We start from the raw sequence: 25,237 nt of genomic DNA, 5'->3' as shown, positions 1-25,237 counted from the left end.
AGGGGCACGGCTCAGGGAGAGACTGGGAGCCCACCCTGCGGGGTCCGTGGCAGGGATGGGTGGGTTCGCTGCCACTTGGCTCCCAGCCACAAGGCTGGGGGGCGGGTGGGGGGACTCCAGAGGGAGCCTGGCCAGGGCTGAGGAGGCAGGCGATGGAGCTGGGCTGGGGAGGGGGCCCGTGGTGCAGCCTAGCTGGGGGAAGCGGGTGTTAGGGAAGAGCCATGGGGCTGGGAAAGGGTTGGGGTGGGGCCCATGGTCCAGAGGAGCCTAGTGGCATGGCTGGGAAGGGGTCAGTGGTGCAGCTGAGGGTGCTCCGCGACCCAAGGGGAAGGTGGGGGAGGGGTGTCTGTGATTGGGCCAGGTTGAAGAGGGGCTCTGCAGCCCAGCGGGATGTGGAGGGTGGGGGCTCTGCAGCCCAGCGGGACATGGGGGAGGGGGTGTTATGGGGGGAAGGGGGCTCTGCGGCCCAGTGGGAGGAAGGGGAGGGGGTGTTGCAGGGGGAGGGGGCTCTGGGGCCCAGCGGGACATGGGGGAGGGGGTGTTATGGGGGGAAGGGGGCTCTGCAGCCCAGTGGGAGGAAGGGGAGGGGGTGTTGCAGGGGGAGGGGGCTCTGGGGCCCAGCGGGACATGGGGGAGAGGGTGTTATGGGGGAAATGGGGGCTTTGCGGCCCAGTGGGAGGGGGGAAGGGGTGTTGCAGGGGGAGGGGGCTCTGGGGCCCAGCGGGAGTGGGGGGGAGGGGTGTTGCAGGGGGAGGGGGCTCTGGGGCCCAGCGGGAGGAAGGGGAGGGGTGTTGCAGGGGGAGGGGGCGAGGGGTGTTGCGGGGGGAGGGGGCTCTGGGGCCCAGCGGGAGTGGGGGGGAGGGGTGTTGCAGGGGGAGGGGGCTCTGGGGCCCAGCGGGAGGAAGGGGAGGGGTGTTGCAGGGGGAGGGGGCGAGGGGTGTTGCGGGGGGAGGGGGCTCTGGGGCCCAGCGGGAGTGGGGGGGAGGGGTGTTGCGGGGGGAGGGGGCTCTGGGGCCCAGCGGGAGGAAGGGGAGGGGTGTTGCGGGGGGAGGGGGCGAGGGGTGTTGCGGGGGGCGGGGGCTCTGGGGCCCAGCGGGAGTGGGGGCGAGGGGTGTTGCGGGGGGCGGGGGCTCTGGGGCCCAGCGGGGGGCGTGCTCAGGAGTTGTGCCGGTCCAGTGGGCGGCAGTTGCGAAGCCTCTCGCACTGGGCCACCCGGTTGCCCTCCCAGTATCCCGCGTCCTGGCCGTCGTGGCAGCGGCACCGGGTGCAGGGCTCCACCCAGACGGCCTCTCCGGCGGGGATGACGCGCGTCCGGCTCCTGTCCGCGTAGCAGTTGGGACCTGGGGGGTGGGGGGCTCCGGTCAGCAGCGGGCACGGCCGGATGGCTCCTGGTCCTGCCAGGCCGCCTGCCACCGGAGACTCCAGCCCCCCCAGCCGGGCAGAGCCTGGTGCCCCCATGGGCCCAGAGCAGGGCCCTGTCCAGCCCCACCCCACCCAGGGCCATTCCCCAAACTTCAGGCTTTGCCTTCCCCTCCCCATTACCTGGCCTCCCCTCTCATTCTCCGCCCCACAGCTGAGCACCTCTCCCCCCCACGGCCCAGATCCCCACAACAGCTGCCCCTCTCACTGCCTCTGGGGGTTCTGAAAATGGCCCCGCCCCAGGGCCACCACACCCCCTGTGCTTTCAGCCTTCCCCCAAGCCCCTTCCCCATGCTCACCGTCCTGGCACGTGGGGCAGCACCGGCCCTTCTCGTAGACGGCGTTGACGCAGGGCGGGGGGGCGCAGTCGGCCACCAGGCAGCGAGCGATGCCGTCCGGGTCACAGGTGCATTGCTCACACTCCGAGGGCTGGGGGACAACGGGCCGTGGGTCAGAGGTGAGCTGGCCCCAGGGGAGCATCCTCCCCACTCCCTCGCTGGGGGTACAGGGCTGCCCCCCACGGGCTCGGCTCCCAACACCCTCAGTGCCCCTCTTGGCCCCACTCTGAAATCCACCAGCTCTGTTCCCAGCTGGGTGGCCCAGCCGAGTGGGCACAAACCCACATGCACTCTGGGACCCCTAATCCCGCACATGCCATTGCTCGAGCAGCAGTCGTCGGGCACCTGTCCTAGCCGCCAGGCCCAGTGCCAGGCTCTGCACCCTGGGGGGGCACCCTGTGACAAAGTGGGACTGTTCTTAATGGTTCCTCTGAATAGTGTGGGTGTGCCTCAGTTTCCCCTAGGCAGTTCTTAAGTATCTAGGGGGTGGGGTAAGGGTGTATGATCATTGCAGAGCCCGAGAGGGCAGGTGTGGGCAGGGGTCTGGACACAGAGAATGGCCGACACCCTGTTTCCTGGCAACTGATGGCCTGGGCCCTTCCCCCCTGCAAGGTGAGAGCTAAAGGGTTGGAGAACAAAGGAATCGGGTGCCCTCCTGGCCGGGGACAGGGACAAAGCCCAGAGGAGGGGGGGCTGGAGGGAGTTTCAGTTTGGGCTGGCTGAGACATGGAGTGAAGGGCAGACGTGGTTGTCTGGCTCACTGCCCCCCAAAATGGACCCAGCTGAGGGGTCCTGTTCTCTGCACCTACAAGCTCTGTGTTAGACCATGTTCCTGTCGCCAAATAAACCTTCTATTTTACTGGCTGGCTGAGAGTCACGTCTGACTGCGGAGTTGTGGGGCAGGACCCTCTGGCTTCCCCAGGACCCCGCCTGAGCGGACTCGCTGTGGGAAGCGCACGGAGGGGCAGAGGATGTTGAATGCTCCGAGGTCAGACCCAGGAAGGTGGAAGCCGGGTGAGCTGTGTGTCCTGCAGACAGGCTGCTCCCCGAGAGGAGACTTCCCCAGAGTCCTGCCTGGCTTCATGGGGAGCAGTTCCAGAGCATCGCCCGGGGACTCCGTGACACCCCGCCCCCCATGAAGCGATCCCACAAGGGGAGGTGGGAGCCCAAGATGGGAAACACCCCATGAGCCAGCCAGTTCCTCTGCCCTGGGGCTGACTGGGAACCGGTGCCTCCTCCAGGGGAAGTCTCTGTACCCCATTCTCCACGCCCACGAGCCCCCGGCATCCGGGCTTTGGGAAGCCCCCGCTGGCAGCACCCCGGCTTGGCCGGCTCCAGCGCACCTGTTGTCAGAGCCCGGCGTGCCCAGAACTGAGCTGCGCCAACTCCCAGGCCAGGCTGTTTTGGACGTGCCCCTTCGCACATTTGGCTGGCAGAGGAAACGTGGCAGCAGAAGGGGCCATGCCCCGGGGGCACACTGAAGCTCGAGGAGATGGGCACTGGCCATAGGAGCCCAGGGATGCCCAGGTGCCAACCCCTCCCTGGCTCTAGGATCCCACCTGGCAGGAGCAGGCCAGCGGGGTCGTGCGTCCCCGTGCTCCTGACAGGCCAGAGCAGGGCTGGGCCCTTGGCCAGGCCCCACCAGTGCCCCAGGGACGGGGATCGGACTGACTCCGCTCTGCTAGAATCCCCTGCACAGTCACGTCCATGCCGCTCTGCCAGTCCCGGCGCTTATCCCCGTCGGCTCCGGGATGGGGACACGGGCACAGACGGCTGGACCCACCTCCCCGGCACCACCCACCAGACCCCCCAACCCGCGAGCCTGGAACAGAGCCCAGAGGACTCCTGGTGCTCAGCTGGACCCACCAGTCCTCCCTCTGGCGCTGCCCCTGGAGACGGAACTGGCCCTCGGGGCCTTTTAACCAGCCCCTTGGCAGTGGCACGAGCCTGTAGACCCTGGCCCGTGACTGCAGCAAATCCCCCAGCCCAGTGCCCATCCCTGCCCCCTCAGGGCAAGGGGCCTATGTCCAACCGAACGCCCAGCCCCACCCTGGTGCCCGGCACCCACCCACTGCGAACCAACACTGGCCAGCCCTGCACCCAGCCCCATCCGGGCCCCCACCGCTCAGCGCTCACCCCCCTGACCAGCCCCGCCCCCCCGCTCAGTGCCCACTCCCTGACCAACCCCATCCCGGCCCCCCCCGCTCAGTGCCCACTCCCTGGTACCCAGCCTGCCCCCTCGCTCAGTGCCCACCTCTGACAAGCCCCATCCCGGCCCCCACTGCTCAGTGCCCACCCCCCTGCGCCCAGCCCCGCCGCTCAGTGCCCACCTCCCAGTGCGCCCCCCCGACCAGCCCCCACCGCTCAGTGCCCACCCCCCGGTGCGCCCCCCCGACCAGCCCCCACCGCTCAGTGCCCACCCCCCGGTGCGCCCCCCCGACCAGCCCCCACAGCCCAGTGCCCACCCCCCGGTGCGCCCCCCCGACCAGCCCCCACAGCCCAGCCCCGCCGCTCAGTGTCCACCTTTGGGTGCGCTCTCCCGACCTGCTCCCACTGCTCAGTGCCCACCCCCTGGTGCCCAGACCCGCCCCACCGCTCAGTGCCCACCCCCCGGTGCGCCCCCCCGACCAGCCCCACCGCTCAGTGCCCACTCCCCGGTGCGCCCCCCCGACCAGCCCCCCCGCTCAGTGCCCACTCCCCAACCAACCCCATCCCGCTCCATGCCCCCCCGGCGCCCAGCCCCGCCCAGTGCCCGGCCCGGGGCGCACCTGGAAGCGCTGGCCCAGCCCGTAGACGCGGCCGCGGTGCTCGCAGCCGACGCGCTCGCAGCGGGGGCAGCAGGCGGCCGGGTAGCGGCTCACGTGGATGCAGGCGGGCGGCAGGGCCGGGCAGGGGGCGCGGGCGCAGGCGGGGCCCCGGGCCGTGCACTCGCAGCGGCTGCAGGGCTCGCCCGGCGGCACGAACCGCTCGCCCGCCGAGTAGCGCCGCCCGCCCGCCTCGCAGAGCCCCGCCGGGCCCGCCGCCGCCTCGCCCGGCAGCGCCGCCGCCAGCAGCAGCAGCAGCAGCAGGGGCCGCATGGCTCCGGGCGCCGGTCCGAGTCCCGCCGGCCGGGCGAGCCCCCTGCCGCGCCCCCCGCATCGCCAAGCCGGCCCCCCAGCTCCGCCCCCCGCGCCCCCGAGCCAGCCCCCCCAGCTCCGCCCCCCGCGCCCCCGAACCTGCCCCCCCAGCTCCGCCCGCTGCCCCGCCCCCGTGACCCCGCGCAGCCCCCCCAGCTCCGGCCGCTGCCCCGCCCCCCGTGACCCCGCGCAGCCCCCTCAGCTCCGCTCCCCGCGCCCACGAACCTGCCCCCCCCAGCTCCACCCCCCGCGCCCCCGAGCCAGCCCCCCAGCTCCGCCCCCCGCGCCAGCCCCCAGCTCCGCCCGCTGCCCCGCCCCCCGCGCCCCCGCGCAGCCCCCCCAGCTCCGCCCCCCGCGCCCCCGAGCCAGCCCCCCAGCTCCGCCCCCCGCGCCAGCCCCCAGCTCCGCCCGCTGCCCCGCCCCCCGTGACCCCGCGCAGCCCCCCAGCTCCGCGCCCCAGAGCCAGCCCCCCCATCTCCGCCCCCTGTGCCCCCCGCGCCAGCCCCCTAACTCTCCCCTTCCCCGCCCCCTGTGCCCCCCGCGCCAGCCCCCAGCTTCGCCCCCTGTGCCCCGCTGCGAGTCCCGCCTCCTCGGGGTGGGGGGGGGGGGGCCACCGGCACCTTTTGGTCGCTTCCCCTTTAAGGGGCCCAGCGGGCGGGAGGAGGCGGGGCGTCACTATGGAGACGGGGAGTTTATCCTGGTAACGGGGGGGCGGGGCGAGGAGCGTCGGGCTGGAAGGGGCGGAGCCACCCCCCGCCTGGGGCTGTGCGGGTTCGGTGGGGCAGGGCCTGGGGGGGCTCCATGGGGCGCGGGGTAGACGGGTAGATGGGGCAGGGGTAGATGGGATCTGGGGATAGAGGGATGTGTGGGGCAGTGGGGCGGTAGATCCGTAGTGTGGGGGGCAGACGGGGTGTGGGGGGGCAGACAGGGGGTGGGGCCGTGGGGCAGCAGACGGGGTGTGGGGCTGTGGGGGGCAGAGGGGGCTGGGGCAGTGGGTCAGCAGACGGGGTGTGGGGGGAAGAGGGAGGTGGGGCAGTGGGGCACCAGACAGGGTGTGGGGGGAAGAGGTGGGTGGGGCAGTGGGGCAGCAGACAGGGTGTGGGGGGCAGAAGGGGTGGGGCAGTGGGGCAGCGGACGGGGTGTGGGAGCAGACAGGGGTGGGGCAGTGGGGCAGCGGACGGGGTGTGGGAGCAGACAGGGGTGGGGCAGTGGGGCAGCGGACGGGGTGTGGGAGCAGACAGGGGTGGGGCAGTGGGGCAGCAGACAGGGTGTGGGGGGCAGAGGGGGGTGGGGCAGTGGGGCAGCGGACGGGGTGTGGGGGGCAGTGGGGCAGCGGACGGGGTGTGGGGGCAGACGGGTGGGGCAGTGGGGTAGCAGATGGGGGTGGGGCAGTGGGGCAGCAGACAGGGGGTGGGGGGCAGTGGGGCAACAGACAGGGGGTGGGGGGCAGAAGGGGTGGGGCAGTGGGGCAGCGGACGGGGTGTGGGGGGGCAGACAGGGGTGGGGCAGTGGGGCAGCGGACTGGGTGTGGGAGCAGACAGGGGTGGGGCAGTGGGGCAGCAGACAGGGTGTGGGGGGCAGAGGGGGGTGGGGCAGTGGGGCAGCAGACAGGGTGTGGGGGGCAGAGGGGGGTGGGGCAGTGGGGCAGCAGACAGGGTGTGGGGGGCAGAGGGGGGTGGGGCAGTGGGGCAGCGGACAGGGTGTGGGGGGCAGAAGGGGTGGGGCAGTGGGGCAGCGGACGGGGTGTGGGAGCAGAAGGGGTGGGGCAGCGGACGGGGTGTGGGAGCAGACAGGGGTGGGGCAGTGGGGCAGCGGACGGGGTGTGGGAGCAGACAGGGGTGGGGCAGTGGGGCAGCAGACAGGGGGTGGGGGGCAGAAGGGGTGGGGCAGTGGGGCAGCAGACGGGGTGGGGGCTGCGGGAGATGTCGGGGGATAGGGGCAGGGTGTGGGGCTCAGCCTAAGATTAGGGGCCTGCCTGCGCTGAGCCAGCCTGACCACCCCTCTCTCTGCCCCTCAGGGGGCGCTGCCCCCATGTTCTCTGCCCCCTTGCAGCCGCTGCCCTCGCTCTGGAGGCTGGTGGAGGAGCAGGTAGTGCCCAGCGAGAAGCCCGAGGTGAAGAGCATCCTAGGGGTGGACGTGGTGGAGCGCAGCTTGGAGCTGCACGCGGAGGTGAGCCCCCCTGCCAGCCCTGGGTCCGGCCCCAAGCCCAGGGAGCTGCCCCCGTCCCGCAGGAGCAGTTCATTTCCCTTGGGGTTTAGCCGCCTGCACCCAGCCCAGTGCCCCTTTTGGCTGGGTGCAGGCAGCTCCCCTGCTTGGTGGGGAGGGTTCCCAGTGGGGCAAGGGGGCCTTGTGGGGCGAGGCAGGATCCTGGCACTGAACGAGCCGGGCTGGGATATCAGGGACGCGGCCTGAGGGCAACCCTGCCAGGTGGGGTGGGAGTGGGGCGTGCCCATCGGAGAGCCAGGCCCCTGCTCTCCTGCGGCCTTCCTTCACGAGAGCTGCTCACAGCCTCTGCAGATGTGGGTCCCCCTCCCCGATCCCCTGCAGTGGGGCCCCATCCCATGCCAAGGGCTGGGCTCAGCTGTTCCCTGGCGAGCTGTGGGGGGCTGGGCGGGGGGGACGGACAGACAGTCATTTTCCCAGTGGGAGAAGCATCATTCTTTGGCACTGTGGATGGTGCCACCCTGGCCATGGGACCCTCCTGCGTCGAGAGTCCAGCCCCGAACAGAAACGCCCGCACCCAGGGAACGTGGGGTGTTGGATGGGGGCGTTGTAGCCACTGGGCAGCCTTAACTCTGTGTTCCCCACCCAGCCCCCGCCAAGATGCTGCCAGCGCGCCCAGCCCCGGCCACACACCCAAGGGCCCCCGTCCTCCGGCGCTTGCCAGCCCAGGCTGGGCCCCTGGGTGAAGGGCTTCCATGTAATCCCCGCCCCCCACGGGGAGGGGGGGGTGTCTTCTTCACCCTCCTTCAGGCCCGTCTCTGTTGTCAGCTGCTGGGCCTGCCCTGCGATGCCCTCGGGGCAATGGCCAGAGCTGCAGCCCGGCTCCTTTCACATGCTTCCCTGCAGGCCCATAAACAGCCCTTCCCGACCAGCCCGTTGTCCCCTGCCCCTCACCCTGCCCCCCGTGACCAGCACGCATTTCTCCATGGCAGTGGCCTCAGAACTGGGGGCAGGGCACGGGGCAGCAGCTTCAGGCCTTTTTGGGAGCCCAAAAGCTGCTGGCTGCGGGCCTGTGCCCTCTGCCCCGGCTGTGGGGTCATGGTGCCCTGGGCCGGATGGTGCTGCGGGCTCCTGCCCGGGGACTGGATGGCGGGGGTGCCTGCCTGTGTGTGTGGGATGCACGTGGGAGGGGTGTCCTCATCCCTGCTGCAGGAAGGGGCCCGTGGGGGCCTCCCTGCCCCTCTCCCTCCATGCAGAGTCCCACTTGAGCCGTGGGTGGGGCCAGACCCGGTGCGGTGCCATGGGGCTGAGGTGGGGCTCGGGGCTGCGTTCCCAGGTAACGCCTCTCCTGCCCCATGCTGTCTAGGTGGAGACCCTGGTGGAGCTGTGGCGGGAGGAGCGCTCGGCCTGCGCTGGGCTGGATCAGTGCCCCCCGCAGGGGGCCGGGGGCTGGGCTCTCCTGACAGCCCCCACCCACCTCAAGGAGCTGTTGAGACGGGAGCTCCGGATGCTGCTGCTCAGTCTCCAGCAGAAGGCGTCCCAGGAGGGCAGGTACCAGGGCCGGGCGGCGTCCTGGGCACTGAGCCCCCCATGGCCCTGTCATGGACCCCCAGGACCGTGCCCCTCCCCCTGCTTGGGAGCCGTGTCTGGGAGGAGCCTTCAGTGCACCAGACCCCCATGGGGCCCCTCTCTGCCTCCAGGGCCGGCACCACTGCCTCCGAGACAGCTCTGGGCACCCTCCTGCTCCGTCCAGCGCGTCCACCGAGACACCCCCGGGGGAGCCTGGTGCCCGGCGCAGGGACACACGCACCCCCTGCCTGCAGCGAGGCTCCCGCAGCGGGGCCGAGCCAGGGGGGTTTATTGGTCAGCCGGATGCAGCATGGGCCTCCCTGCTCAGCCCAAGCCCATGGCTTGGCCTGTGTCGGTCTGACCCCGAGGAGCCCCCGACTCCTTCCTGCAGCCTCCCCTGCCAGTCCTTTGTTCTGGGCTCAGCTTCCCTGCGGAGAGGTGGGCAATCCAGCTCCCTTGGGCCCCTCCACCAGTCCTTTTCCATGGCCCATCCTGGCTCAAACAGCTGCGCCATCCTTATCTCCGTCTCCCAGCCTGCCTGTCCCCCTCCCCACCCCGGTAACACTGACACTAGAGGGGAAACTGAGGCACACAGACGCTTCGTGAAAATAGGACAGAAAATTCCCCCTTTGTCAGACTCCTCCGGGGGGGGAGTTGTCTCTGCTCGGTACCCACCAATGGAGCCCCGTCTCCTTACTCCAGCCTCCCCAGGGCCCCCAGCCCTTCCTGATCGCTGCCCCGCTGCAGGAGCGCTGTGTGTGGGGAGCTATCCCACCCTGAGACCTGCATGCCCCAGTCGGCATGGGGGGCCCTTTGGGATGGGGGTTACCCTGGCGCTGCCCCCATTGTGCTGCAGGGCTTGGTGCTCTGCATGGTGCTGCTGGAAGGGCCCTGCTGGGGGTGGGGAGCCGAGGACCCACACGCAGCCAGCCCCAGCTGGAATTCCTGGCTGCCTGGCAGTGCCGGGGGGTGCAGGGGCACTGGGCCTGTCTGCCTGGCTGCGCTCGCGGCTGGCTGAGCCCTTCTCCCTGCCCGGGGGCTGGGATTGCAGAACCGCTGACGCAGCAGCCGCCTGGCTTAGCCCCTTCTCTGGGCCAGCTTAGCCTCCAGACGCACTTCAAAGGGCTCCGGGAGCCGGCATTAGCCAGCTGCAGCACCTGGGGCGGAGCAGTCCCCCGGCAGCGCTGGAGACGCTGCTTGGGCCAGGCGCGAGGGGCCACGTGTGGGGCACCTGCAGCTGGAGGGGGCCGGGGCAGAGTAGGGAGGTGCCCTGGGATGTGCTGGGCACTGAGGACTCCACCAGGCAGCAGGGCGCCGGGTCCTGTCCATTGCCGCTGACTCTCTGTGCCTCTCCCCCGACTCTGCCAGTGCCCCTCGATCCCGATAGCCCCAGGCTGGCACCGTGCCCGTCTGTGTCGGCATGAGCAGCGCTGGGTGCTCTGTGCTGGGCCATGTCTGGCCGGAGCCTGGGCTCCCTGCTTGGGGGGCATCCCTCATTCCAGCCCTTCATGCCCACCTGGGCCTGCTTCTTGGGGTGCCTACAGCCCCCCAGCCCATGAGCTGCCCAGCCTGGCCCAGCCATGGCTACTGAGCCCCTCCAGCTGGTGACCCTCCCCAGCCCAGCCCCCCAGGGCCCAACCCAGGTCAGGGGGCTCACACCACGTCTCCTCCTCGCCACAGGGACGCAGCTGGGGCCATCGCCAAGTACAGCCCCCATGTGGTCAGCTTCGCCCTGGGGCCACACACTGGAGGGGAGTGCGCAGCACAGGACAGGTCCCTGTCTGGGGGCACCAGCACGAGGTGGGTCTGTGCCCGGGCACGGCGAGTGCTGCTCCTGTCCCTCAGCTGGACAGATGGTCTACCTAGCTGGCCCCCATCCCCTGGTGTCTGGGCCCCAGTCACCCTCCGCCCTGGGAGCAGGGCTGGGCTCATCTCCACTGGACAGATGGGAACTGGGCCACCCACGAACTGACCCCCCACTGGGCAGCCCTCCCTCCTGTGGGTCAGCAGCAGGGCGCTCCTGGGGCATGGGGGGGGTGGCCGGAGGGCGGGGGGTGCAGTCAGTGTGGGGCCAGCCCTGTGTATGCCAGATCCTGGCTACTGCATTGGAGCGCTCCTGGAGCTGGGCACCGTGAGGATGCCACCCGCCCGAGCGCTCCGCCCCAGTCGTCCCCGCTGTCTGGTAACTCTGGAACCTAATGATGACAGGATACTGCCAACTGGCTGTTTCCGAACCCCCGGCTCCTGGTGCTCTGGTTAAGGTGGGAACGTGTACACATCTCGGACCCCAAACTGCCCCTGACACTTCCCCAAGGACTCAAAGTCCTGCTATCCCCTTCCCACCCTCCCGCCCCTCCCTGCCAGCGACTCTGCCACCCAGCTCTGCACCAGGGCTGAACCACTCGCTCACCAGCGGCCTCTCTGTGGCGTTCCTGGGGGCTGGCTGTGGGGCCCAGCCTGGGGCCCAGGTCTGTGAGCGCGTGGAATGCCCCCGCCCCAGTCAGGGGGGGACGAGCCAGAGCTGCCAGCCCTTCCCCCACTGGAGGTGCTGCTCCCTACACCTCTAATGGTTCTGGGAAAGGGGCCCCCCGCCATAGTCCCCTGGCAAACCCTGTCTGTCCTCTGCCCCAGCCCAGACCCCGGCCTCGTCCACCACCTGGAGCCCCTCAAGGACAAGCTGAGCGTCTCCCGCATCCACCAGGCGCAGACCCATCTCCGGTAGGTGAGCCAGGGCTGGCAGAGACCGTTCACCCCACCCCAACCCAGAGCCGCCTTCGGGGAGCCGGGGAGAGGCCCAGCGGCTGGGCCTGGGAGCAGAGGGGGACTGGAGTGAGTGCCTAAGCGGGGCACGGGGAATGGAGGGGTGGGCTGGAGCAAGGGGCCATGCCAGGGCTCAGAGTGATGCCCCCAGTGCTGCAGCTCTGCCCTTCCAGCCCAGCGCTGCTGTGGGCTCACTCTGGGCTTTGCTCCCAGAAAGCCTCCCAGCCTTGCCCCCATCGCTGCGCCCTGCCCTGCAGCAGGCTCCTGGCAAGAGCCAAGTGCTAACGCCTCCCTTTGGGTGCTCGCCCCAGCTGAGGGTTGGGACTGAGGGGCACTGCAGAGCTGTTGGGGGGGAGCCCAGGGCTGGGATAACAGGGGCTGTGGGAGTGAGGGGCACTGGCAGAGCTGGGGTGAGTCTGGCCCCCCGCTGGGTAATGGGTTGTTTTCTTGGCGGCGTTGGCATGTCAATATCTTGACCCTCCCCGGGGAGCAGCCCCTTGTGTGGGAGGTGCCGGAGGTGGGACTGTGGAAGGGGAATATCAGCGCCTGAGGGGGGTGTAACGAGGCTGGTTCTGGTGGGACCCAACTGAGAGGCGCCAATTCAGGACAAATTGCTTCGAGCAGGGCAGTTACAGCCCAAGGCTGGGGTTTTTCCACCTCTAAGGCAAACCAAACCAGCCAGACAGAGAGGACTTTGGTGTTACCCCACTGGCTAACCACAAGTCACACAAGCAATTCCCGTAGACACTCCAGTTTCCCAGTATCCCCACCAGTGCCCCTCGTTATGGGGACAGATGGTTATGAAAACCAATACCCCAGTAAAAGAAAAAAAGGTTCCCTCGATCCCAAAGGACCACGCCCCAGACCCAGGTCAATATACAAATCAGATCTTACCCACAAATCACGCTGTTGCCAATCCTTTCAAATCTAAAGGTTTATTCATTAAAGGAAAAAGAGAGAGATGAGAGCTAGAATGGGTTCAATGGAATCAGTGACATCCAGGAATGGCCAAGTTCTTGGTTCAGGCTTGCAGCAGTGATGGAATAAACTGCAGGTTCAAATCCTGTCTCTGGGGAACATCCCCAGCTGGGATGGGTCATTCGGTCCTTGGGTCAAAGCTTCCATGTAGCAAAGTCCCTCCAGAGGTCAAAAGCAGGATTGAAGACCAGATGGAGGAGCTGCAGCAGGTTTGTATAGTCTCTTGCCATGTGGTCTCTTTGTTTGTCCCAAGGACAAGCTGCCCATCCCATGGCCTGGAAACACCTCAGAGTTCTGTCCATGGGCAGGTCCCTGCACACCTGGCTGAGTCCCCAGGCGTGTCTGCCTTCTCTCAATGGGTCAGTTGTGTAGCTGAGGGTCCTTAATGGGCCACCCAGCAGGCTAGGCAGAGCTGACACCCACTTGTCTGGGGTGTCCCCCAGAAGCAGAGCACAAGTTTGAAATACAGACAGTCTAGAGCCAATATTTATAACTTTAACTACAAAAATGATACACACATATAGACACCATAATCCTAACCAGCCAACCATAACCTCGTCTTAGACACCTTATTAGACCCCCTGTAGACAAGATTGGTGCCACTACAGGACCTTGGTTGCAACAATGATCTATACGGTTCCAGATTATGTCAATAACGTCACAGGGGGGCCATGCCCCATTGTCCCCCGGCCTCCTTCCCTGGCAGGGCTGGTGCTGTCTCCCGTGTGCAGAGCCTGGCAGCCGGGACTGGGTCCGTGGCTTGGAGAGACAAAGGGCGGATTGTGGGGAATGAGGAACCAACGGGGCCAGAGGGGAAGCAGGTGGTCCTGTGGTCTTTCTGGGCTGCCCTGCCCCCTCGCTGCCTGGTCCCTGTGTGCTGCCAGCTGGGGGGCAGCCAGGCCTCCTGAAGGGGAGGGGCACTTGGGGGCCAGTGGCTGTTCCACCCCTGCAGGGCCAGGGACAACCTCCTGCCTGGTGATGTGCGCAGGGGGTGTCTCTCTGCTCCCCGGCAGCCTGGGGTGGGGCGGTGCCCCCTGCTGATCCTGCCATCCCAGGGTCCTCGGTGGGATGGGCTGTGCACAGAGAGGGGAGAGGACCCCTCACCACCCCGCTGCACTGCTCCTGGCCTGGGCCCAGGGCTGGGGGGTCCAGCGTGGGCTGGGGTGTCAGGCTCCATTCCTGGCTCTGCCACTGGCTCCCTGGGGTGCATTCCTTCCCTGCTCTGTGCCTGTCCCGAGGGTCAGGGGTCGTGATGGCTCCCAGCCCCAGGACGGAGAGGCCTCTCCCATGTGGGCACCAGGGGTTACCTGTACCCAGCCTCCAGGCGAACCTCTTCTGCCCAGCCCCTCCTCCAAACATGGGTTCCCATCCCAGGAGGTTGGTCCTCTGTCCACTCTTGTGACCCTTCCCAGGCACCCTGCCCAGCCACACAGCTCCAGGGCTAGGGGGTCTCTGGGAGGCGGGTTAAACCTGGCATCTGGTGAGACAAGGTCCCACTGCCATGTGCTGTGAGGGGGCACGTGCCCAAGTGCCAGGGGTTGTGCCCAGGGGCCCAGGGCATGGCAGGAAATGTTTAAAGCAGACGCTGACCCCTTGTCCCGGCCCTCCTCATTCCCATGCATCTGGAGCCCACCTAACCCACCTGTCTCTTCTGCCAGGTCCCTGCTGGAGGAGGAGTGCCGTGCCCTGGAGAGACACATCTGCCACCTCCGGGTAGGACCCCTGGGATGGTGGGATCAGCAGGGGGCACTGGCCCCTGTCACGGAGTCCCCGGGCGATGCTCTGGAACTGCTCCCCATGAAGCCAGGCAGGACTCTGGGGAAGTCTCCACTCTGGGAGCAGCCTGTCTGCAGGACACACAGCTCACCCGGCTTCCCCCTTCCGGGGTCTGACCTTGGAGCGTTCAGCATCCTCTGCCCCCCCCGTGTGCTTTCCACAGCAAGTCCGCCCAGGCGGGGTCCTGGGGGGGCCAGAGGGTCCTGCCCCACAACTCCGCAGTCAGACGTGACTCTCAGCCAGCCAGTAACACAGAAGGTTTATTAGGCGACAGGAACATGGTCTAAAACAGAGCTTGTCGGTGCGGAGAACAGGACCCCTCAGCTGGGTCCATTTTGGGGGGCAGTGAGCCAGACAACCCCGTCTGCACTTCACTCCATGTCCCCAGCCAGCCCCAAACTGAAACTCCCTCCAGCCCCTCCTCCTCTGGGCTTTGTCCCTTTCCCGGGCCAGGAGGTCACCAGATTCCTTTGTTCTCCGACCCTTTAGCTCTCACCTCCCAGGGGGGAAGGGCCCAGGCCATCCGTTGCCAGGAAAAGGGGGTCGGCCATTCTCTGTGTCCAGACCCCTGCCCACACCTGCCCTCTAGGGCTCTGCAACGATCATACACCCTTATCCCACCCCCTAGATACTTAAGAACTGCATAGGGAAACTGAGGCACCCCCACACTATTCAGAGGAAACATTAAGAACAGTCCCACTTTGTCACACCACCCCCTAGATACTTAAGAACTGCCTAGGGGAAACTGAGGCACCCCCACAATATTCAGAGGAAACATTAATAATTAATGTTTAACAATTAATGCGCTTCGTCACAGCCCTGCCATGGGCTGTCTGGGAGCGCAGAGAGACACACCCTGAGCCACCCTGCGCACCTCACCAGGCGGGAGGCTGCCCCTGGTCACGCCAGGCCATGGCCCCCAACGGGGCAGCCTGCTGGGCCGTGCGGGGATGGACTTGCCCTGCCCCACAACAGCCACCCTCACCCTGGTCCCTAGGGCGTGTGTGCAGGGGAAGGGCTGCTGGCAGGAGTACTGGGAGTTGGGCCTGGGAGCCAGGACTCCTGGGTTTGATCCCTGACTCTGGGAGAGGAGTGGGGTCTAGTGGGTTAGAGCGGGGGAGGGCTGGGAGCCAGGACTCCTGGGTTCTGTCCCCAGCTCTGAGAGTGGGGTCTAGTGGATTACAGTGGGGGAGGGCTGGGAGCCAGGACTCCTGGGTTCTGTCCCCAGCTCTGAGAGTGGGGTCTAGTGGATTACAGCGGGGGAGGGCTGGGAGGCAGGACTCCTGGGTTCTATCCCCAGCTCTGGGAGGGGAGCGGGGTCTAGTGGGGTAGAGCAGGGGGCTGGGAGCCAGGACTCCTGGGTTCTCTGGCACTGTGCTGGGGAGGGGTTTGTGGCTGAGTGAAATGGTAGCGCCCTCTGCTGGGGGCCGGCGGCTTGGCCACGGCATGGTTGTGCTCTGGGTTTCCCAGTCCAGCGTGTGCTGGTGAAATATTTCACCGGGCCTCTTCTGGGCAGTGCCATGGTGATGGTCCAGGGCCAGCCCCCCGCGGGACTGCTCCGGTCCCCTGGAGGCAATCGGTGCAGGGCTGGCTGTTGCAGACACTCCTGGTGGGGGGGCTTGCCCTGCTCTGAGAGACCCTACAATAACATTCCCCTCCCACACTCTGGGGGCAGTGGGGCAGGCAGTGCTCTGACTCTCCCCCCTCTCCCCAGCGCTGCCTGGAGGAGGAACACCGAGCCGCTGCGGGGCCAGCGCAGGAGCCAACGATGGCTGGTAAGGGACCTGCCCGACCTCTCCCTGGGGAGCACAAAGCCAGTGTCCCGGCCCAGCCTCCTTGCCCCGGTCGGGGTGCAGCGCCGTGTCCCCATCACGGAGATGCAGCTGGCTCTGGGGAGGGTTGCAGGGTGTTTAACAGCCACACAGGGACAATACCCGTCGTGCAGGGCAGCCAGGAGCTGGCTGAGCCAGTGGCACCGAGGGAGGCGAGCTCACTCAGCACCACCGCAGGCCCCATTCTGCACCCCCCGGGCAGTGCTTGGGGCAGGCCAGCGAGGGGCGCTCTGCCTCTCACCAGCACTTCCCTTCTGTGCAGAGCTGCAGGAGCAGAGACGAGCCATGGAGCGGGACCTGCAGCTGGGCCAGCTGGACCCCAGGCCTGGCCTCTCCCAGGAGGTCCAGTGCCCTGAGCCTGTGGCCCCCCGACAGCCCAGGTAACCCCCTTTGAATAAATTGCCCAGGGGGACCCCTGCGTACCAGCAAATACAAGCACCTCAGGCAGGGCTGTGTGTGGGGAGGAGAGGGGCCCCAGGGATGGGATGGGGTGGGCTGTGGGTTAGATCGAGGGGCACTGGCAGGGCTACAGGGACCCCAGCGGGCAGCAGGTTGGAGTAAGGGGCACTGGCAGGGCTGCAAGCTGGGACCCCGGGGGGGGCTGGCTGGGGCCCTGGGGGGCAGCAGGTTGTAGTGAGGGGCACTGGCAGGGCTGCAGGGGGCAGGCTGGGACCCCCGGGGGTGGCAGGTCACATAGGCCATGCTGGTTGTAGGGGGCCCCATTGCAGGATTATTGCAGGGCCTCAGGCTATCACTGCAGGCTGGGGCGGTGGGTTCGGGGTCGGTCCTGGCTGAACCCTGCCCCCTGGACGTGAGCCTGTCTCCGGATGTGGGGCGGGGCGGGGCGGGGCGGGCAGTGCTCTGTCCCGGCGGGTCTCTGCTGACGGCACTGTCTCCCTGGCTCTGCAGGTGTCCCGTGGGCCTGGGGAGCCCGGCACCAGCCAGCGTGTCCCCCCGCCTGGCACCAGCCGCTCCGTCCCCGTCGGGCCGCCGAGAACCAGCCCCGCCAGCCCCAGGCACTGTGCTGGGCCGAGTGCCCCTCGACGGGTGCAGCTGCTCTCTGGGCAGCCTGGCTAGGGGGCTCCACGGAGGGGCTGCGACCCCCGGCTGGGCCTCTGGGCACCAGGACCTGGCTGCACCATCACCCCCAGGAGCTCGGGTTCCCCCTGCAAGCCCAGCCTGCAGCCACCTGGCCCCCCTGCCAGCAGGGCCCAGCCTGGCCTTCCTCCCATCACCACCCGCAGAGCAGCGCCCGCCCCTGCGCCCCCTCTCCGGCCGCCACCTGAGGCTGCTGGGGTGCCAGGGGCCAAGCTAGCGTAGGGAGCCTCTCTGGGGTATGGGGCAGGGAGCCTGGGGCAACCTGGCATGGGCAGGAGGTCCTGCCCCATCTCCCCCGCAGCTCCAGCGCCGCTTCCTGCCCCGCTGGATCCCCGGTCCCCGGCTCGGCCTTGCTCTGCCCTGGAGGCACCCAACCCGCAGGGGCACTGTCGTCTCCCCCAGCCCGGGATCAGCCCCCTCCGCGTCTTGGGGGGCAGCTCCTGAGCTGAGCCCTGAGCCTGGCCTGCAACGCCCCCTCCTGGCTGCCCCCTGCCATGGTGCGCGGGGAGCCGTGCAGCGTGCACTGGCCTAGGGTTCGGGTGGGGGAGGGGTGCAGGTACCATGTGCCCAGGGGGTGGGGGGCAGTGGGGGAAGGGAAGCTGCCTGGGGCCTGGGCACTTCTCAGTGCTCCTGCCTCTGGGGGGGATGGGCCCTTGGAGCCAGAGGCAGGTGCTGGGGTCTGGCACCGTGCCCTCTCTGCGGGGCCCCCTGCCCTCACCCACCCTGGGCAGGACCCACACAGCTGCCCCATGGGGCTCGGAGCTCTGCCCAGCTGTGGGGGGGAGCTGGGGCCTGCTGTGGGCATGCCGGGTGCCTCTGCCCAGCGCCAGCAGGTAGCAAGGCCAGGCGAGGGGGGCAGGGCCTGGGCCCCTCCGTGCAGTCTGGCGGCTGGGAACGGGACCCGCCGATCTCCTGGCTGCACCGGACCACAGCATCTGGGCCAGGCCTGGGCGGGCAGTGCCGTGGGGACGCGGTACCAGGGTCGCTCACGCGTGCCTCCCCCCCCGGCCAAAGAAAGGCAGCCGGCACGCGGACGCAGGAATATAAATTTCATTAAAATCTATCAGACTTTAAAACTCTACACGGGGCATCACTGGCGCGGGCGGCATGGCCCAGGCCCCAGCACCGTATTGCTAACGATTAGACGGGAAGAGGAGCGTGGGCATCACGGGCACACGGGGCAGGGCACAGGATCCATGCAGGAAGTAGTGCAGCTCCGCGTCGGCTGGGGGGGGGCAAGGCGGGTGGGGGGTGGGGAGAGGTGCCCACAGGGTGCCGCAGGCCCCCACCCAGCGTGGGCACCTTCCCCAGCCGCTGCCTGGGTGGCAGAAGTGGGGCCGGCTCCGCTGCCCGTGGTCCCTGTCCCTGGGGCGTGGGTAAGTCCCACCAAACTCACTTCACTGGTGGCCTGAGCAGCCCCAGGGCACCGCCTGCCACCTGCCCCGCCCATGAGGCTCGGCTTTGTTCGGTGCCCGGGCATGGTGGTGGCGAGGCCATGCCTGGCCCAGGGGGGCACTGGGCTCCCGGCTGGAGGGGGAGCGCCCAAAGGAGTGTGCCTGCCCCCCTGCTTGGGCCAGGCCCAAAGCTGGGGGTGGGGGAAGGCCCAGCTGCTCCCCGGCCCCTGGCACACACGGAGCCATGGCTGGACACCCCCACGCACCATGCGGGCTGGGGGCCGGTCCCCCTCATGCCCGGCTGGAGAGCGGGTACAGGGACCCAGGGCCTGTCTGAGCCAGCCCAGCCCAATGCCGTGGGCACCCTCCTGTGGGGGGGCTGTGGGCAGTGATCTGGGGAGCACCCCCCGTTGCAGTGAGGGGCTGTATGCAGCCCCTCCCCCGTTAACACTCATCTGACGCAGAGGCCTATTGGGGGAAGCCCCCCTACGTAGTGCTTCTGGCCCCAGGGGCCTCCTGTGCATCTCCTTAGCAGCAGGCTGGGGCAATGCCCCTTCCCCTGGCTGGCTGCCCCTCACCACCATGGGGGCTGTGGGGCCCAGGGTGAATCCAGCTGGGTCAAGCAAACCCCTTTGCAGTGGGGTCTGGAACCGGCCCCCCCGGCCCATAAAGTGCTTCCCCTCCCCAGGGCAGAGCCATGAGGGTGCAGGGCCACCCTGCAGCCCCATGCTCAGCCGCACCAGCAGGGAGCAGACAAGGCCATGGGTCCTGCTTGCTCGGTGAAGGGGGAGCCCCCAGGGCAGGGCTGAGCCCATGTAGAGGCCCCCCCCACCCCGCCATGCCAGCACAGCCTAACCCTTGCAGTCTGCTGCAGCTGGTGCAGCCACTGGGCTGGACCCAGCCCAACTGCAGCCCCTCATGGGACACAGCACGGGGGGTGGCGGGGGGGGACCTGGCCGGGGCTGGCCCTGCACCCCCAGGCAGTGTGCATGAGAGCGCTGTGGGGGGGGGTATGGGCGTGTGTGCATGCATATGCCTGGGCCGTGCATGTGTGTCGGCACGTGTGCTGTGCGTGTCCGGGCCGTGCGTGTCTGCACGTGCCGTGCGTGTGCGCTGGGCTTTTGTGAGTGCGGCGAGTGTGCTCTATGCCGTGCGTGTCTGCACGTGGGCCGTGCATGGGCCGGGGGGGCAGGGCATGTGGGCACGCATGCTAGCAAAGGGCTCCCCCCCAGCCCCCGCCCTGCATCTCCATTGCCATCCCTCTCCAAGTGCCCCTCCCTTGGCGCCAGCTGGGGGGGCTCCCGGGGAGATGGTGCTACACTACGGCTTGGGCCATGCCTGGGGCACAGGTAGGAGTCCTGCCAGGTGGGTTGAATCCTGCCTGCCCCAGACACAACCCTGGCCTCGGCACTGCCCCCCGCCAGTCTCAGCCAGACACCATCTCCCTCCACGGTAACAGCAGCCCCCACCCCGCTTCGGCCCAGCCAGGAGGGGAGGGCCTGGAAGGCAGAGCAAAGGGCTGGGCTAGCCTGACCCAGCTGCTGCCTGCCTGCCACCCCCCACCTCCACCCCATTGACTCTCTGCTCCCCTCCCCTTCGCTCCCCCTACGCAGGGGGCGCGGCTCCTCCTGGCCCTGGCAGCCGCTCTCCTAGGCCCCCTCCTCCCAGAGCCCCAGCTGCACGGCCTGCGTGGTCCGTGGCCCCTGTGCTGCTTTGGGCCACGTAGCAGCTGGGAGCCCCCATCTCACAGGGCACGGCCCCCAGCTCAGACGCTTGGGCCCCGGCTTCCCCGTCCCCCAGTCACACACTGGGCAGGGGCTGAGCCGCCCCTGGGCTCAGGCTTGCCCCCCCCAGGTCCGCACGCCCGCCACGGCTCCTTGGGCCCTTGCCAAGCTCCCCTGCTGACGGTGGTGCGCTGGGCCCGGCTGCGGGGCCCTTACTGTAAACACGAGGGGTGACACACACCGTGGGGGGGGACGGGGACGCACACACGGGGAGCCCCTGGCGGTGCCCGGGGCAGCCTGCAGGGGGCTCTGCAGCGCGTCACCGAGCAGGGCGGGTCGGGGGCGCATGGGCTGGTGCCGGGTCACAGTCTGGAGTCCTGGCTGTGGGCTGAGCCGTTGCTGCCCTGCACCGGGAGGGCGACGTCCTCGCTCCGTGGCTTCTCGGGGTTCAGCGGCTGCACATCCAGGCAGACCGCGGGGGTGGGGGCGTAGCGCCCGGCCCGGTGCTCAGCCAGCGCTGGGCCCCAGTCCTGGCTGGGCTTGGTGGCGTTTTTCAAACGCTAGAGAGAGGGAGAAGGGGCGTTAGCTTGGCCACGTGGGCACCGGCCCTGTGCCCGTAGGGCCCCACCCCAGAGCCTCGATCGCCCGCCTCCACCTCAGACCCCTCCATGACCCCCAAGCGGGGCAACAGCCAGACATTCAGCCAGGCCCGAGGGGCTGGCAGGGACCCCCAGCCACCTCCAGGGCAGGAATCTCCAAGCCAACCCACTAGACCCCACTGCCTCCTAGAGAGAACCCCGGAGTCCTGGCCAGGTCACCGGCGCCCGCCCCACAGTAGCAGCCGGGCCTGGATCTCCCCCGCACCTGGAGCAGCGTGTTGCCGTCAGCACGGCAGAGCTTGTAGACGGCGTAGAGCGGGATGCAGAGCACGGAGGACAGCGCCATGAGGAACCCGATGCTGACGGCCCAGGTGGGGTAGACGTAGGTGTTGTAGGCAATGGGTCGGTACTGGATCACCGTGAACACCAGGATGAACTGGGGGGCACAGAAGGGGGAGTGCGGGCTCAGCCATGAACCCCAGGCCTGCCCGTGGCCCCTGCACCGGGGTGAAGGGCAGAGCAGGTCCCTGTGTCCCACAGGCCCCACACCGACCAGCCCCACATCCCTGCCAGCCCATCACCCCTGCCCCATCACTGCCATCCCCACCAGCCTCCCATCACCACCCCCATGTGGCCTGGCAAGGCAAGTGATTTCTCCTGGCAAAGGGTCACTCCGGGTACCCTGCACCCACCCATCACGGTGTCGCGGTGATCAAGCAGCGGCTTTGCACCCAGCCCAGCCCGGGTTTCCAGCCTGGCACGGAGCAAGCGACCCCACGAGAGGCTCTGACGAGGGGCCTTCCGGGCTGAGCTGGCGTGAGTGAGATGCCACGGCTGGGACAGCAGGAGAGCTGAGCGAAGGGCACATGCTGGCACCCGTGACAGAGGCAAAGCCCTGCACGGTCGGGGTCCACGTTTCCTGCTAGCTGCATGGCTGCGGCCTCTTTAGCACCCTGCAGGTGCTCAGGGAACCTGCCTGGGGACCTGCCGGGCCGGGGGAGGGACGCCTATCCTGCAGCCCCAGCCCCAGAGCTGGCGGGGTGGGGAGAGACACCCCCCCCACCCAAGTGCTGCTGTGGGGAGAGAGAACTGGGGGGGAGGAGTCCTCTCTCCCCAACATAGCCCCAGAGCACCCTCCTGCACCCCAAACCCCTCATCCCTGGCCCCACTCTGGAGCCCATACCCCCAGCTGGAGCCCTCACCCCCCCACACCCCAACTCTCTGCCCCAGACCTGAGCCCCCTCCCACACTCAGCCCCACCCTGCCCCATGAATTTTGTTCTGTGCACCAATATGGAGGTGATGGGTCACACAGGGTCATGTCACACATCACCTTCATATTGGTGCACTTAATAAAATTAATTCCACACATGGCTGGGAAAATGAGAGGGACACTGGTGGGGGTCCCGTGAAAAGGGGATCCTGGCTCGCTGCACTGGCCAAGCACTGAAACACCCTCTGAGCTGGGCTGGAACATGCTAATGAGGCCACGTCTACGTGATGAGCGTGTCAGGGCCCAGCGCCGCTTGCTCTGGTGACGGCAGGGTCCCCAGTGCTGTGAAGCCCCCCGAGAAGGAGAAGCTGGGCTGGCAGAATTCCCCATCGGCCTCGCTGCATCTAGGGGGATGAAGCCAACCAAACTGTTGCAGAGGGTGCAAACTCCTCCCCTGTGGGGCGAGGTTGCCAGGCCGGGGTCGGTGCCAGGGGAGCCCAGGATCCGGAGCGGCTCTGCGCTGTGGGTCGTCCCTAGCCCGGCATTTCCAATCCTTTCCCTTGCGTCTGGTCTTTCTCCATTTCTCCTGCTCGGGTACCTGCTCGGCCGTTTGGCCTCGCTGGGACACAGTGCTGCGGCCACGTGGGCAGCGGATGGGTGCACCGGCTGGTGTCCAGAAGACAAGGCACTGGGTGGTTGAGGGGCGAGTGGGGCCCCCAGAGCCCGGAGTGGAGCACCTGTGCTGCCAGCAGAGTGGGGCAGGTGTCCCCAGCCCTGCCCCCAGACCCTCCCAGCCACTGCCATGCCCCCCCCATAGCAGCCCCATCCCGAGCCATAAACTCCCTCCCAACCTGCCACCCCTCAAGCCGAGCACCCAGGGATCGCCAGGTGGGTCCAGCTCTGACAGTGGCCAGGGCTGGGTGCAGCCAAGGGAGGGTGTGACGTTAGGAGTGTAATACAATATCTCATTGAAAGGTGACACAGGTCCAGAAAGAGTTAATTACCTCCCAGCCTGACCTGACCCAGGGCCCAACTTTAAACACTTGATAGGAAGAGATGGAAATGAACAGGGCCCTGAAATGCAAGTCTGCACTGTTAGAGAGAAGGGGGGATGTTTGCTCAGGTCTTGTGAGGTCAGCAAAAAGTCTTGTCTATGGCTTTGATTCAAAGATCAAAAAGGTAATATTAACATTTAGGAAGACACTTGAGTGACATAGTATTGTTGTCTCTATGTCTCTTTGAAGGTTGGGGTAACCTGTATCTGAACTGTTCAATGGATAAATTGCCCTGTGCTAATTGCCACAATGTTTAGGAGAAAGAAAGTTAAGTTTCTTGTTTTCTCAGGCCAAAAGACTGCTGGAAATGTATAAAAACCTTGGGACATGATCCTTCCTCATCTCAGATCTGCTTTGGGTTTCAAGAAGGGAAACCCTGAGCCATAAGGATTGAGATCCCCAGTCACTGACTGGAGTCACCCTGAATATGGACACTGGACTATAACCTGTGGACTATTTCTAAAAGGACTTTTGGCCACTATAAACTCACCATCTCTGCTATGTACCTGGACCTCAAGAATTGAATTCAAGTCTGTCAACCAACTCTCTCTCTTTTCTTTTTAAATAATTTTTCGTTTAGTTAATAAGAATTGACTGTAAGTGTGTATTTGGGGTAAGATCGAAGTTATCATTTGACCTGGATCTGGGGCTTGGTCCTTTGGGGTCAGGAGAACCTTTTCTAATACAGAGGCTGGTTTGGGCTGGCTGGGTAACTCTAAGGAGTGGAATATCCACCAGCGTTTGGGGTCTGTCTGCCCTGGTCTGTTTGCCGTGCACCCTGATTGAGTGACCTCAGCTGGCTCCCATGGGCAGCATCGTCACAGAGGGGCAGAGCCCAGCAGAGCAAGGTGGGGATGAGCTACCCCTGGGCAGGTCTCACCCCGAGGCAGGAGTTTTTGGACTGTTCGCTGTCACAGGGACGCCTACCCCTGCTGTGAGATGAGCTGGGATTTGCACCTGCCCCCGTAAGAGCAGGCTTGGGCGCTGGCACAGGCTGGCAACCCCTACCCCCCATGGGCTGGCACACCCCTGCTCTGCCCCCCACCCCTCCACGGGCTGGCACACCCCTGCTCTGACCCCCACCCCTCCACGGGCTGGCATATCCCTGTCCCTGTCCAGGCTGGCACACCCCTACCCTGCCCTCACACCCCCATTGGCTGGCACACCCCTCTCCCCAGGCTGGCATCCCCATGGGCTGGCAACCCCCTGCCTTTCCCTCACCCCTCTATGGGCTGGCACAGATCTCCACACCCCCCTCCCCACGGTCTGTCACATCCCTTGCCCAGCCCCCCCACCCTCCCATGGGCTGGCCCCCCCCGCCCCAACCCTGCCACAGGAGGGGCGCAGCACTTACGAAGATGATGGCGGGCGAGAAGAACCTCCAGCAGATTTGGAAGAAGAGAGGAGGCGGGAAGCCCAGCATCATCTCGATGTCCTTGAAGTAGTTCCGGTGTCCTGGTGGGAGCAGACAGGGACACTCACTAGGAGAACAGCGCCTGGGGGTTTGGGGGCAGGCGATGCCGCCTGAACGCACACGCACTCCCTGGGAAACCTGGATCTGGGTTGGAACCACCGCGCACAGTGCTCAATTTGTGCCAGGGCCTGCAGGTCAGAGCCCCGGCACCGCTGGGCCTGGCAGGTCAGAGCCCCGGCACCGCTGGGCCTGGCAGTTCACAACCCCGGCACCTCCGGGCCTGGCAGGTCAGAGCTCCGGCACCGCTGGGCCTGGCAGGTCAGAGCCCCGGCACCTCCGGGCCTGGCAGGTCAGAGCCCCGGCACCGCTGGGCCTGGCAGTTCACAGCCCCGGCACCGCTGGGCCTGGCAGTTCACAGCCCCGGCACCTCCGGGCCTGGCAGGTCAGAGCCCCGGCACCTCTGGGCCTGGCAGGTCAGAGCCCCGGCACCTCTGGGCCTGGCAGGTCAGAGCCCCGGCACCTCCGGGCCTGGCACTTCAGAGCCCCGGCACCGCTGGGCCTGGCAGTTCACAGCCCCGGCACCGCTGGGCCTGGCAGTTCACAGCCCCGGCACCTCCGGGCCTGGCAGGTCAGAGCCCCGGCACCTCCGGGCCTGGCAGGTCAGAGCCCCGGCACCTCTGGGCCTGGCAGGTCAGAGCCGGGCACCTCTGGGCCTGGCACTTCAAAGCCCCAGCACCTCCGGGCCTGGCAGTTCACAGCCCCGGCACCGCTGGGCCTGGCAGGTCAGAGC

General features: G+C 67.5%; 3 protein-coding genes across 5 annotated transcripts in view; 1 reads left to right on the top strand and 2 right to left on the bottom strand.

Annotated features, from left to right (window-relative positions):
- Positions 1-1,155: 1,155 nt before the first annotated feature.
- On the bottom strand, positions 1,156-4,834 carry LOC144268656 (von Willebrand factor C domain-containing protein 2-like). Its single transcript, XM_077823756.1, has 3 exons — positions 4,526-4,834; positions 1,719-1,848; positions 1,156-1,340 (listed from the first exon to the last, which is right to left on the bottom strand). The coding sequence occupies exons 1-3, from the start codon at positions 4,832-4,834 to the stop codon at positions 1,156-1,158; spliced, it is 624 nt and encodes a 207-aa protein (XP_077679882.1).
- On the top strand, positions 4,833-17,571 carry CCDC24 (coiled-coil domain containing 24). The gene is made up of 10 exons (XM_077825391.1): positions 4,833-4,868; positions 5,517-5,573; positions 6,926-7,042; positions 8,403-8,587; positions 10,286-10,405; positions 11,237-11,323; positions 14,002-14,056; positions 15,834-15,894; positions 16,214-16,331; positions 16,861-17,571. The coding sequence occupies exons 1-10, from the start codon at positions 4,833-4,835 to the stop codon at positions 17,264-17,266; spliced, it is 1,242 nt and encodes a 413-aa protein (XP_077681517.1). The 3' UTR covers positions 17,267-17,571.
- A 514-nt stretch (positions 17,572-18,085) lies between these two features.
- SLC6A9 (solute carrier family 6 member 9) overlaps positions 18,086-25,237 on the bottom strand; it is a 59,446-nt gene continuing 52,294 nt past the window's right edge. For all 3 annotated transcript variants that reach the window (XM_077823778.1, XM_077823779.1, XM_077823777.1), the window contains 3 exons: positions 24,388-24,488; positions 21,032-21,202; positions 18,086-20,727 (listed from right to left, as the gene is read on the bottom strand). In XM_077823778.1, the coding sequence (XP_077679904.1) occupies positions 20,530-20,727; positions 21,032-21,202; positions 24,388-24,488 (470 nt within the window). In that variant the 3' untranslated portion in view covers positions 18,086-20,529. The remainder of the gene's footprint in view (positions 20,728-21,031; positions 21,203-24,387; positions 24,489-25,237) is intronic.

This window comes from Eretmochelys imbricata, chromosome 8 (assembly GCF_965152235.1).
Source record: "Eretmochelys imbricata isolate rEreImb1 chromosome 8, rEreImb1.hap1, whole genome shotgun sequence".
In the NCBI taxonomy this organism is placed as follows: Eukaryota; Metazoa; Chordata; order Testudines; family Cheloniidae; genus Eretmochelys; species Eretmochelys imbricata.
The sequence above is the reverse complement of the archived record's forward strand: the minus strand, read 5'-3'. Positions and strand labels throughout refer to the sequence as shown.